The sequence below is a fragment of the Mesocricetus auratus genome, unplaced genomic scaffold, assembly GCF_017639785.1.
Source record: "Mesocricetus auratus isolate SY011 unplaced genomic scaffold, BCM_Maur_2.0 Super-Scaffold_100023, whole genome shotgun sequence".
NCBI lineage: Eukaryota > Metazoa > Chordata > Mammalia > Rodentia > Cricetidae > Mesocricetus > Mesocricetus auratus.
The window spans coordinates 2,302,274-2,315,314 of NW_024429204.1; the positions used below are offsets into that span (position 1 = coordinate 2,302,274).

Genomic DNA, 13,041 nt, shown 5'->3' on the forward strand with positions numbered 1-13,041 from the left:
AGAATTAGAGCTGAAGTGTCTGTTTAATCTCGCTCATCACTCTGGTTTTTTACTCTTTTCTCGTCTTCATCAAAAAAGCTGTTCCTTCAGCCCTTTCCCAGGTGCAGTCACTACAACAAGACGCCTCTGATGACGAGCTGAGGTGTTTTCTCACATTAAATCGTTAGCCTTCTTCAACATTGGAGTCATCCCATTTCCCTTAGACTTTCTGACATGCCATAACTGAAAATTCTGTGCTGTATGTAACTGTGATATTAGCTACCATTCCACATCTAAATTTAAATGACTGAGAATTCTTGTTGACTTGTTGATATTCCGTTGTATGTTTGTGATGTTAAATTTTCAGACCTGAAAATTACTTTCAAAAACTCTATAGTAATATGATTGTAGAATCAACTCATCATATGGCTTTACTATTATATACATACACTGAATAATAACAACATATTGTTATATTGAGGTATTTGTCATTTTAACTGTGCTAAACAGAAAACCACAAACTAGGACTTGAAGTAAACAGACATTAAAAAGCATTAAATTTTCTATTCTGAGTGTAGTTTTTTGGTGTTTGTTTTCTCATGTCCTGGCCTTGTTGTAAGGTACTCCATCCCATTTCCTCAAATCCTCCGCATTGTGCATCAGACATCTAAATGTACTCATGTCTCCTCCTTTTCTTGCAGTGAACCAGGCAGCAAAGGAGGACACGATGGTTTTGAAGGTCGGTTCTGTTGCCATGGCTCCTCAGGCTGATAACCCGCTTAGCAGATCTGTCCTCAGGAAAGACATTTACCAGTAAGTTGACTTTCTTTTTTTTTTTTTTGTAAGTTGACTTTCTTACATTCAACCTTGCAGTAATTGTGTCCTGCAGAATACAGTGATCAATAAAACTTGCTTGGTTTGGCCTCCAGAAATACTTTTCGCTGAGGATCTTTTGATATTTCAGACCAGGCTTTTCTGATTTTCCTCAGTTGTGGGTTTTTAAATTCATTCAGACAAATCAAGTATTCCTGTGAAGTGTTGATGAATAGCAGAATGTAAGTACCAAGTCGCCGTAAACCGAAGAAGCATAGCTTGGAAAACTTTAGCAGCCTTCATGTTTGACCAAATCTCTAATCACATGAGAAAATTAGACCCTTTCTAGAGCGACCACATGCTACTGGGGTCTTGTTGTATCAAAGTGAAGTGTTTTCTTAATTTAAGCGTAAGCCATTGTTTGAAGTGTGGGCCTGTGGATGTCATATGGGTCAAAGCTGTAAAGAAAAGCAAACTTCTAAGGAGAAATTTCACAGTAAACACTTTCTGTGCAAATGCCGGGCTCTGGATTCTGTCACCAAGTGTTTGCAAACCACACCAAGCGTATATGGATGGCTCCACTGCTGAGCACATGCAGCGAGCATGGTAAAAATACTACGTCGCTCGCACTGAGCTGGCACTACTGCCAGGCGTAGACATACAATTGCAAACAGAGCCAAGTGAGAACAGTCCCAGAAACACAGATGAACAAGCGGGGTTCCTGCTGTCTGCTGCTCTGGACTCTCCTGGTGCCACATCCAGTCCTTTCAAACTGAATGCCCTCCTGCTCTCCAATAGTCAGTCACAGCTTTGGGAAAGGTTCCAACTTAAGTATTGCATTTACCACCTAGAAGAGAGCAGGATCTCACTGTATAGTCAAAGTTGACCTCCCAAAGTCTTAATCCTACTAATTCAGCACCACTGTCCTCCAAGTACTGAGACCACAGCTGTGCACCGCAGTACCATGATGTAGTTTCAAAAAGACCATCTTTGAATGGATATAGATTTCATTTATAAAGTTTCTCCAGTTTGCTTTGATTTACACGTTGATGTCTTCCTTATGTTACTGTTCTGTGTAGGTTGTAGCTTTTATTTAGTTGAGATTCTATAAAAATCCAAGGGTATCAGAGCTCAGTGACACTTTGAGAATTTTCTAACCCATCTTCTTTGGGATTTTAAAAATTAAAAATGGGAACTATGAAAACATGGTTGTTGCTTGTGTAATGATGAGGTGGCCTTAGAACTTCCAGGCCCGCGGGAATAAAGCTCAGTGATAGAGCCTGGTCAGCCAGGAGTGGAAGGGTTAGGGGGAGAGAAGTCCCGCCACACTCTTATTTCTGTGCTTTGAGGAGGTCTTACTTTACTTTTGAAAAAAAAATCTGTCTAAAGATCCTTATACCCTTAGTGAAATAGATCACCCCCCCCCGCCTCTTCCCTCGCCAGCTCCAAACCCTTGCAGATTTGGATCCTTATTGGTGGGTTTGTATTCAGTGAGAGGATTCCTGTAGAGCTGGTTGTTAGTTCTCTTCAATGTCAGCACTGACGACAACAGGGACTTCCCTTCTCTTTTCTTTTTCTCTTCTCTTGCCTATTCCTGCTCTCCTGGCCTAGGAGAAATTGAATTCAAAGCATTTATTGTAACTTGGAAGTCCCATACACACCAGACTTGGGCTGTGTGGCAGGGTGTCAAACACCATCGAATTCTGGAGCCAGCAGGCCTGCTAGGAAGAGCAGTTTTGTGGAAAGCTCACGTTCTGAGTCATTTTCCTGTAACCAAGCTAAAGGGTGACACAGAAACTCATCAAAAACATTTCAGGGTCTCATTGAGATGCTGTGTCCTCCGCATCACAGAACAGAAACCATGTAGGAATGAAGTGATCAGGGTAGGAGGGCCTCCTGTAGAATAGAAATGCAGGCATAAAGCAAAGGCCCTGTGTCCCAGGACTGTGTCCCAGGACTGTGTCCCAGGACTGTGTCCCAGGACTGTGTTTGTTTTTGATGCTTATTGAAACCATAAATCTCAGTGGGCAAGGCTGAAAAGATTCATATTGTGTGACTCCTGAATATAGAAACTTTCAGAACACAAAGATTAACAGTAAAGGTGGATTGCTACTTCTCATGTTACGGAATGAGGAAAAAAAATAGGAGTTGTATTCATTTTGATTCATGAAAATGTTCCTGTATTAGGTAGCCAAGACAGTCTTTAAAAAGTGTGAGAGTCACAATTCCTGGTGCTTAAATTTAAATCAGACAAGCTTATCTATACCCTTCAGGGGTTCTTTGTTTTTGTTTTTGTTTGTTTGTTTGTTTTTTCAAAACAGGGTTTCTCTGTATTGCTTAGATCCTGTCCTGGAACTCGCTCTGTAGACCAGGCTGGCCTCGAGCTCACAGAGATCCTCCTGCCTCTGCCTCCCAAGTGCTGGGATTAAAGGCGTGTGCCATCATCGCTCGGCCTCTTCTGGGGTTCTATGGAATGATTATCACCTAAATAAGATTATTTACAATTTTGTCTGAAGGCAGCCTTTGGCCCTTCCTCCTTTAGGGACTAAATACAAATTCCCATCATAATTTTGTCTTGGTCTTTCAGAGGCCATAGCCCCACTTACCTCAGTAGTTTTCAAGGACTCACAATACTCCAGAGAGAGTATGCGTCAGGAGCTGGGCATAAATATACATACATACATACATACATACATACATACGCACGCATATGCTGCGCGCGCGCACTCACACACACATGCTTTCATGTGTTTGCGCTACCCAAAACTACCCTTATGTTTCTGGTGGGAATGTAAAATGGCAATATAAAAGTGCTGGGCAGTTTATTTTAAGACTAGAGATAGTTATCATATGGTGCAGCAATTCTTCTGTATGCCTGTATGTAACACGAAAGTTTATAGTAAAATCATTCATAGTAGTTTAAATTTTTTAAAGTGAAAACAACCTAAAGGCCCATCACAGTAATGAATCGAAAACCTGAACATTGTTATACTAGAGAGAGCCTGTGAGTAACCAGGGAAGTCCTGTCTTGGGAACAATTAACCAAAAGTGATACAATACAACTAAAGTTGCAAATCTTTGCCTCCCTGGGTCAATTCCAGTTGGAGTAAGGAGAGGTGGGGGGGGGCAGTGGGGACTTTAGTGTCTCTTTATGTATGCTTTATACATAATAACAATCAAATCAAAGAAGCAGGGAAGTGTGACCTTTTAGCAGGAGACAAATAACTTAAAATTAAGTCAGTAAGAGAAAGACTACCAAATGACATCATTGCTTCCCTTAATTGAGCTTAGTTTTTATGTTTTGGAACATGGTTTCTCACTGAACTCTAGCTTGTATAATTGAACTAGACTAGCTGGCCAACAGTTTCCAGGAATCTTCCTGTCTCCGCATCCTCAGTGTTGGGATTATAGATGTTGCTGTCACTCCTGGCTTTCTATCTGAGTGCTGGGATTTGAACTCTGGTCCGTAGGCCTGCATGGCAAGCTCATCCTCTTAACACCAATGGTAATTTTGTAAATTAAATAACACCAAAGTATGTGCCCTAGGAAATGCAGATTATCTTTTTACCAGTACTTATTCCAAATACCAGCCACTTCTTTATGTTAGGTTCACTGTTCCTCCTTAGGTGAATTCTGTTTTGTCCCGCTTTCTTCTGTAGGTGTGTCTCTGTTGTCTTGAGTAATAGTGTGTCTTCTGCATAGTGTTTTCCAAGACGTGCTCATGTTAAGTAATTGTGGTCATCTTCTCATATCACTCTATTCAGAAAAGGATTCCTTTTGAAAGCTAGTATTTTATACAGCATAGGTCCAAAGATTATTTCACTACTGACGCTTGTTTTGAACCAACTAGCTATTTAAGTAGCTCTTAAACTTGAATTCACCCATCTGTATTTATCTACACGTCTGCATGTCTTGATCTCCAGCTTGCTACTCCACCTTCTTCTTCCCAGGGTTCTCTCTGTCCAGAAGTCCTGCCTATACCTCCTGTCCAGCTATTGGCCATTCATCTTTTTATTACACCAATCAGAGTGACACCTCTTTACACAGTGCAAAGGAATATTCCACAACAGAGTTTTTATTATCCACAAGTTAACATTGAAGGGTTATAGATGCTTAACATATTTTCACTAAATATTTTTATTTATATAATACATATTGATCATATCTTCCACTACCTCCCTCCAGCTCACCTTAGTTTTCTCTAGAAGCCCATCCCCCAACTTCATTTCCTCTTTTGTTATTGTTGTTAATTAGACCCCCTCTTCCAGTTAATGTTACCCTGTGCAGATAGGTGTGTGGCCATCTACATACAGGCCCATGAGCAGCCTACCCCAGCAAAGCCTCTTCTGTAGACCACAGCTACCAGTATCTCCTCCCGCAGATGTGACTTTTATTTAGTGTTGAAAATTATCATTTTTAAAAGTCTAAAGGATTCCAGTCTTTGTTTTTTCTCAAAAAACAAAATCCTGTGCCATTTTGAAACTTTTAGTCATCATTTGATTTAAATTTTCAAGTTCTCTTTCCGTAGTCATCTGTAGCTGTGACTGACAGCCCCAATTCATGTGTGTTTTATGAGCTCTGAAATGACTCATCACCAGATACAAACATTAACACAGATTTAGCTGATAAATAAAATCAATGTATGGTATTTTTGTTTTATAAGTTATCTTGAGTGAGGTAACCCAGACCCAGAAAGATAAACATGGTATGTACTCACTCATAAGTGGATATTAGCTGTGGAGTAAAGGATAACCACACTACAGTCCACAGACCCAGAGAGGCTAGGAAACAAGGAGGACCCAAGCCAGGAAGCATGGGGCTCCCTGGGAAGGGGAAATAGAGAAGGGCTCCTGGGTGGACTGGGGGAGGTGGAACTCAAGGGATCTGGGTGGGGTGGGTGCAGGGGGCAGTGCTGAGGGAGATGACTGGGAATAGGGGACCTGTAGGGTCAGGTAGAGGGCCAATGCAAGGGAAAGCCCCATGAGTCTACAAGGACGGCCCCAGCTAAGACTCCTGCAGCAGTAGACGCATAGCCTGAACTGGCCATCCCCTGTGATCAGATTGGTGACTGTCCTGTTGTCATCAGAGAGTCTTCATCCAATGACTGATGGAGGCAGATTCAGAAACCCATGGCCAAACACTTGGCTGACTGCCAGGAGTCCTGCTGAGAAGGAGGAGGGAATGTAGGGGCCAAGGGGATCAGGAACAGGGGAGAAAACCCCACAGAAACAGCGAGCCCGGCTCACAGAGTCTGAACCAGAAACCAGAGGGGCCTGCCTGGGACCAAATAGACACTAGTGCAGGCTGGTCTCTTGTTGGGATTCCTGGCCATGGGAGCAGGCACTGTGCCGTTTCGTGGGAACCTGTCCCTCATGCTGGATCGCCTTGCCCAGCCTGACCACGGGGGAAAGTGCTCAGTCCTAGCACAGCTTCACGGGCTGCTGCCCAGGAGAGGCCTGCCCCTTTCTGAGTGAACATGGTGGAAGGGTGGGCTGGGGTGGGGTGGAGGGCAGGTGAGAGGATAGGATGTAAAATAAATAAAAATTTAAAAAGATAGTTCTAATTCTTTTATTTTTTTTTCCATTAAGAAGTTTGGCTACCAATCTTGTTCTGTTTCACTGTTATGCAAGGAGGCAAAATAAAGCTGTTCTATTTTTTGTCTTGGCCCTTAAGTTGTTGGACTAATTAATCAGCTTTCAAAATAAATTTAAAGTATGAATTCAGTATTTTTAGAAAATGGTATTGTAGATTGTGTTTTTCATACACCAAAATTATGTCAAAATGAACAAGTGTGTTATGAGATTTCTAGTTACTTTTCTCCACACTTGTCTCATTTGGTTGAGAAATACTGAGTTCCATTTGTATCTGAGAGTGAATCTTATAGAACAATAAATGTGGAAGCCATTTCAGATCTCTTGATTATCCGTATCATTGTGCTATTGTCTAGAAATTCAGAAAATCTTTATCTGTTCCAGAAAATAACTAAACTTGGTATAACAATATGCTTTTAAAACCAATTATAAGGTAACATATATTAAATGAATTTTGAAAGATTAAAATCTTTTGTGGTACTCTTAGTAATTTCTGGTTTTTTTATTAATTTATTTTTCACATTCCAATCTCAGCTCCACCCCCCACCTTTCCACCCACCCCTTCCCTCCTCCCATCTGCTCCTCAGACAGGGTGAGGCCTCCCCTAGGAAGTCGACTAAGTCTGTCCCATCTTCTCATTGAGGCAGGACCAAGGCAGATCTCCACCCCGCACTCCCCTATGCCTAGGTTGGGCAAGGTGTCTCTCCATATAGAATGGGCTGCACTAAGTCAGTTTGAGCATTAGAGTTAGATCCTGGACCCACTGCCAGTGACCTCATATATTGTCCCAGTCACACCATTGTCACCTATGTTCAGGGAATCTGTTCAGTAGTTTCTTACCTTTCCTCTAGTTCTCAGGTCTCTTTGTTTTGGAAGTTCATGAACTGTCACATTCAACCTTACGTTTATGCCCCCAAAGACCCATGTGTCTATGTATGTCCATTCTCTAAGAACTTGATTAATTGCATTTTGTCCAGCCAGTTCTTTGATACAGGCACTCATTTGGTAGTCATGTTTAGTCCATTGTTAATTGCCTCTGCGGATGAGTACACAGACCCTGTTTCTGATACAGCTGCGTCTTTCTGAGCAACTTTTGAACACGGGCTGCTCTGGTTTTCTCTCTGAGTCTGAGACAGCAGCATAAGGCGCAGAATGTGTGGTCAAACGTGTCTTCTTGTGCCAATGCTGAGAAAACATCACATCTGTTACAAAAATTCACTTGATGACCAATATTTTGATTGCAATAAGTTTAGCAAAACACTTCATGTTTCCTAAATGAAAGCTTTATTATTTTGTTGAGGTTGACAAATGTTTATAAGATACAGCTTAAAAGCTTAAATTTTATTGACATTCATGTGTTATGTATTGAGTTTCTAAAAATATTTATTAATTTGTATGTGCATTGGTGCTTTGCCTGTGTGAAGGTATTGGGTCCCCTAACACTGTAGTTACAGACAATTGTGAGCCGCCATGTGGGTGCTGTGAATTGAATAACGGTCCTCTAGAAGAGTAGTCAGTGTTCTTAACCGCCATGTCTCCAGCCCCCTTTTTATTATGTTTTTAAAAGCATAATTTTTCAATGTCTGCAATATAATATACTGTCTTGTTCAGAGTTTTAGCCATTAAGAAAATGTCTATTTGCAGGTAGAAAACTGGTTAACCCAGTTCTTTTTAAAGTTAATTTCAATTGTTGTGTTGTAGGTGGTGTCAGCAATCCTTATAGTGGCAACTTCCAAAGGGCTGAGGTTCCTATTATGGACAAGACCATTGATGTCACTGAGCAGCTGGGGGCCGAGGGGAGCTGCACGTTTCAGTTCACATTGATTTCAGCTGCATATCACAGCAAACAAATAGAAGAATTCGCAGCTAAGCTTATGATCATTCCTCACATGGCCTTAACATCAGTAATAACCAGTCATGGTTGTCCGTACAACGGACATATTTAAGAGCGGGATAATATGCAGGTTGTAGAGACAGCTCACCACTTGAGAGCTCTTGCTGCTCTTGCAGAGGACCTGGGATTGGATCCGAGCACCCACATGGTGCTCCATAATTGCCTGTAACTCTAGTTCCAGGGGACCCGGCACCCTCTTGTGACCCCTGTGAGCACAAGAAACACACATGGTGCACAAGCATACATGCAGGCAAGCCCTCACACGTATACAATTGGTTTTAAAAACAGGGAAGTGTTTTTGCAGGAATTGTCATCATAAGCTTCCTTTTCTGTTGGCGAATGTAGCTCATTCCCATCCTTATCCCTTTTGTAGTCTGCTAGAGCTTACTCTCTATTTTAATGGGGAGCTATAGTTTCCAGATGCAGCGTTGAGATTGAATTGTCCAAACTCTCCCAGAATGTGCTCCCTTTCCTTCTCTCAGCCTCTGATTGCCTTCTAATTGTGAATATATGAAAATTGTCATCACTGAATTTTGTCAAGGTATGTTTCGCTGTCTAGTGATGTTATGTCGCTAATCTGATGATACCGAGTGCTGGCTTCAAACAGCTGCCTTTACAAGTCAGACTGACTCCGAAGAGCGGGCATCTCGAGGAACTTGCCTAAAAGCTTTGTTTGAAGATGCTATTGGCGGAGTTGAAGTCCCTGTCATGCTCTTCAGCTGATCTAGCTTAGGGCTTGAGATTTACATTTGGCTCTAAATAAAGTACCTTCGTCTTTTGTGGCTTCCTGTAGCAGGATATGTTTCCATGCATCTGTGTCTGCTGCCAAAGCTTCCTCAAAATGGCTCTAAGCTCCACTGTCATAAACTGTAGAACGTTTTTAAAATATGTTTCACCCTTACACTGAGCCCTTTTGCTTTGCTCTTGTAACTTGTATTGGAAAGGAGCTACAGAATAGTAGACACTCTTCAGGCCCTATCATGAGTTTCCTAACTGGGAAAAGTAACTCTCTCTGATGGTTCTTTCAAATGCCCTTGGGCTTGTAAAGTGTACTGAATGTGAGATATATCCATTCCTGATTGGAGTCTTTCATTAAGGCACTCAAGTTTTCATGCCAATTTAATATGTAAACATTTATGGGCTTAAACATAAAAGAGAAGAAGCAAAACGTACCTTTAAAATGTCCCCAAAGGGCCAGCAAGATGGCTCAGCAAGTAGAGGAGCTTGCCACCAATTCTGACAACCTGAGTTCAATTCCTGGGACCCACGTGGTAAAGGAGATAAGCGGCCAGCACTGTTACTCACTCACCGACCTATCACAACATACAAAACAAATAAATGATCATAATAAAAAACAGTTTGAATATACCTTAAAATCAATGCAAGGCTTTAAATCTGCAGGACATTTGGAATATAACGCTTGTTACCATGGTGACTGACATGCCAGTCAGATCTTTAAATGATGGTAAAATGCTGTTCTCTTAGGAGCCTGATGTGAAACAGTGTCTTTTCTCTGGCAATGGCAGTAGCTGAATGTTAAAACTGAAGAGTATCCTCTAGGTTTGCTTCCCATAGGTGTTCATGGACGGAAGAATGTGGGAAGGATAAAAATGTCTTCTTAGCAAACTTAGAAATGTGAGGTGCAGCAAGGGCCAGTTGTAGCCAGTGTTGACTAGTGTCCATTTTCAGCCAAGAGCCTCGTATCTCTGCCACAGAGAAGCTAATTAGACAGAACATCAGGAGGCAAGAATCATGCAAATGCTTACTCCACAGGCACAGTAAGTACCTGTGTGTGGTCTGTGAGTGTCCTGTCCTCAGCAGTGAGGGGACATGGTGCCTCAGAAAACACCCTTGGACTCCGTGCCAAGGCACATAAGCAGATTTTTTCTGAAGCGTCAGTGTGCACAGCAACTGCTCCACACACATTTCTCTTCATCTCTTCCTGTGTCTGCTGACGTTAGTGCCCTAGGATGATCAGCCCGCTTTTCAGGCACTAGAAATGCTTAACCCTTTGGAGAGGTTATGACTCCTCTGTGTCGGGCCATTCCTTAGTCTGATGTCCTTCTGTCCTATAAACTCTGTGAGCTTTGCTGAGCATCAGATACCAGAGAAGTCGTTCTGGCTGACAAACAGTGAGAAGCACAGATCTGACTGTCAAGGTGGGAAAGACGGCCGTTTACTATGAGCTATGTCTCCCCCAGGAGAAAATAGTGATGCCTTGTGCTCAGCTTAATGACTCTGAACTGTGTACACAGCCACAGCAACTCTACCCAGAACCCTGGTACACAGCCACAGCAACTCTACCCAGAACCCTGGTACACAGCCACAGTAACTCTACCCAGAACCCTGGTACACAGCCACAGTAACTCTACCCAGAACCCTGGTACACAGCCACAGTAACTCTACCCAGAACCCTAGTACACAGCCACAGTAACTCTACCCAGAACCCTGGTACACAGCCACAGCAACTCTACCCAGAACCCTAGTACACAGCCACAGTAACTCTACCCAGAACCCTGGTACACAGCCACAGCAACTCTACCCAGAACCCTGGTACACAGCCACAGTAACTCTACCCAGAACCCTGGTACACAGCCACAGCAACTCTACCCAGAACCCTGGTACACAGCCACAGTAACTCTACCCAGAACCCTGGTACACAGCCACAGTAACTCTACCCAGAACCCTGGTACACAGCCACAGTAACTCTACCCAGAATCCTGGTACACAGCCACAGTAACTCTACCCAGAACCCTGGTACACAGCCACAGTAACTCTACCCAGAACCCTGGTACACAGCCACAGTAACTCTACCCAGAACCCTGGTACACAGCCACAGTAACTCTACCCTAGTAGCCTTCATTCCTGCCTATAATATGCTGTATGTTAGAGATCAATACTATGCTGACCTGGCGTTTATAATCATTGATAATTTTAAGAAAACTAAATTTGGGGGCATAGGAGGAAAAAATAACACCCTTAAATGTTAATTTCAGTTTTTAATTTGTGAATACTTTTTCTCAACCTGTCTTTGTCACCTATAAATTTTCTTATCATAGATTTTGAACAAAGCAGCACAATTAAACAAAAAAATATAAAACAGTAGTGTCAAGCAAAGTTAAAGCATAACTTTTACATAAACTCCTCATGCTTTACTATCTAGTGATAGATACTTATCCCCCGGTATTTTTCATGCAAATCGCCCGTCCATCAGTGAGCCTTGTTAAGTCTTGGTTACCCACATTACACATTGCTCCAGGTATTAGTGAGAACTCCCAGACGCACATGGATTTGCTGTCTCAAGACCCGAGAGCACAGAGCTTCTCCACAGGAGAAGGTGCTTTGCATTCTGGGAGTGCTTTTCGTGTCATTGATGGCCTGGCACCCAGGCATGGGTTTGGAAAACTGGCACAGCGGTGAAAGAAAAGTCCCGTCCCGTGTCAGCTGATGAGATCCGCCGTGGACAGCGCGTTTCGTCACTGAGGACAGCCTGTTGCCTTGAGATGTGAGCAGCGTCCATGAAGCTGACGTTCAGTGAAACATGACCTCAGTATTTTCAGGGGATTCTAAGGGACACCTGATAAGACTGAGGTATAGTACCACCGAACTTAGAATTTCCCCAAGTCTAGAAAAGATAAATGCGTAGGGTTACGAAATTGTAACATCATCTGTTCTAATGGCAGGAGAAGCATTAATGAAATGTCCAAAAAGATAGTCCTTTAATTTGGCATTCATTCTGGTAAACCATGTCAAGTTACTTTGTAAAAATACTTATATTGTGAAATAAGAAAAACATTTAACATATACCTAATTGAATACAAATATATACGTTTATCTAATTTGTATCATATCACACATTCTTCTGGAAATTTTTGCTTTATCTAGATCTGTATTTTGTGTAATTTCAATTATTTGAAAATGAATCCTTAGAAATCTAGTATTTTTAAAAACAAACAAACAAACAAACAAAAAAAACCGAACAGTGCACCAGCATCAACTGCACACTGTCTAGGCTCAACCATGCTCATGTGAGAGAGAAATATTATGAAGTTCATTCTTGTGCTAGAAGCATAATTCAGGGTCAGGAGAAAACCTGATTCATAAGATGATATTGTTTACAATGTGATGACATTGAGCTTAATTCATATCAAGCTAAAATAACATTGACTCTTTTCACTTGTGGATGCCTTTGCCTGCTATACATTACACAGTATGAAAACACATGTGAAGCAAGCTTGTTTCTAATTTAAATTTTAAAAAAATGAAAAAAAAAAAGAAAACACATTCTTAGTGCTGGTTCTATTTTCTAAGTCACTGGGGAGGAGATGACGCTGTCCGGCTACGGTACCTCCTCGCTGTAGCTCCGTGTCTCTGCTGTGACTGCACGTGTGGAACGGTGTCCTGGAGAGGCGTTGTCCCTTCTGGTGGAAACTGCAGCATCCAGGAGCTTTTTAACAAGGGACCTCTTTTAAAAGTGTCTGGTCACTATGTGGACCATTTCCTGCCAGTGGGATTAGAGGAAGGAAGCGCCTGGCCAGAGTGTTTGATGTGTGATGCACTGTAATCCCTTTCATGTGTTTGGTGGCTTTTATATGATGATCAGTGCTCTGCTACCAATTGTGACCCTGGTGTGGTCCGGTTATTAAAGTTCAGATGTCTTTAATGTACAGGGCCCGAAACTATACCTAGCAGCATTATTGTAATTAAGGGTACTGTTTTATTTTAAATAGCCACCTCTCATTTTCATTAAAATATTTATTTTTT

At 42.0% G+C, this 13,041-nt stretch overlaps 1 protein-coding gene across 3 annotated transcripts in view; it reads left to right on the forward strand.

Moving 5' to 3' along the window:
* Vps13b (vacuolar protein sorting 13 homolog B) overlaps nt 1-13,041 on the forward strand; it is a 431,910-nt gene that overhangs the window by 208,825 nt on the left and 210,044 nt on the right. For all 3 annotated transcript variants that reach the window (XM_040730365.1, XM_040730363.1, XM_040730364.1), the window contains exon 29: nt 681-792. In XM_040730365.1, coding sequence (XP_040586299.1) covers nt 681-792 — 112 coding nt within the window. The remainder of the gene's footprint in view (nt 1-680; nt 793-13,041) is intronic.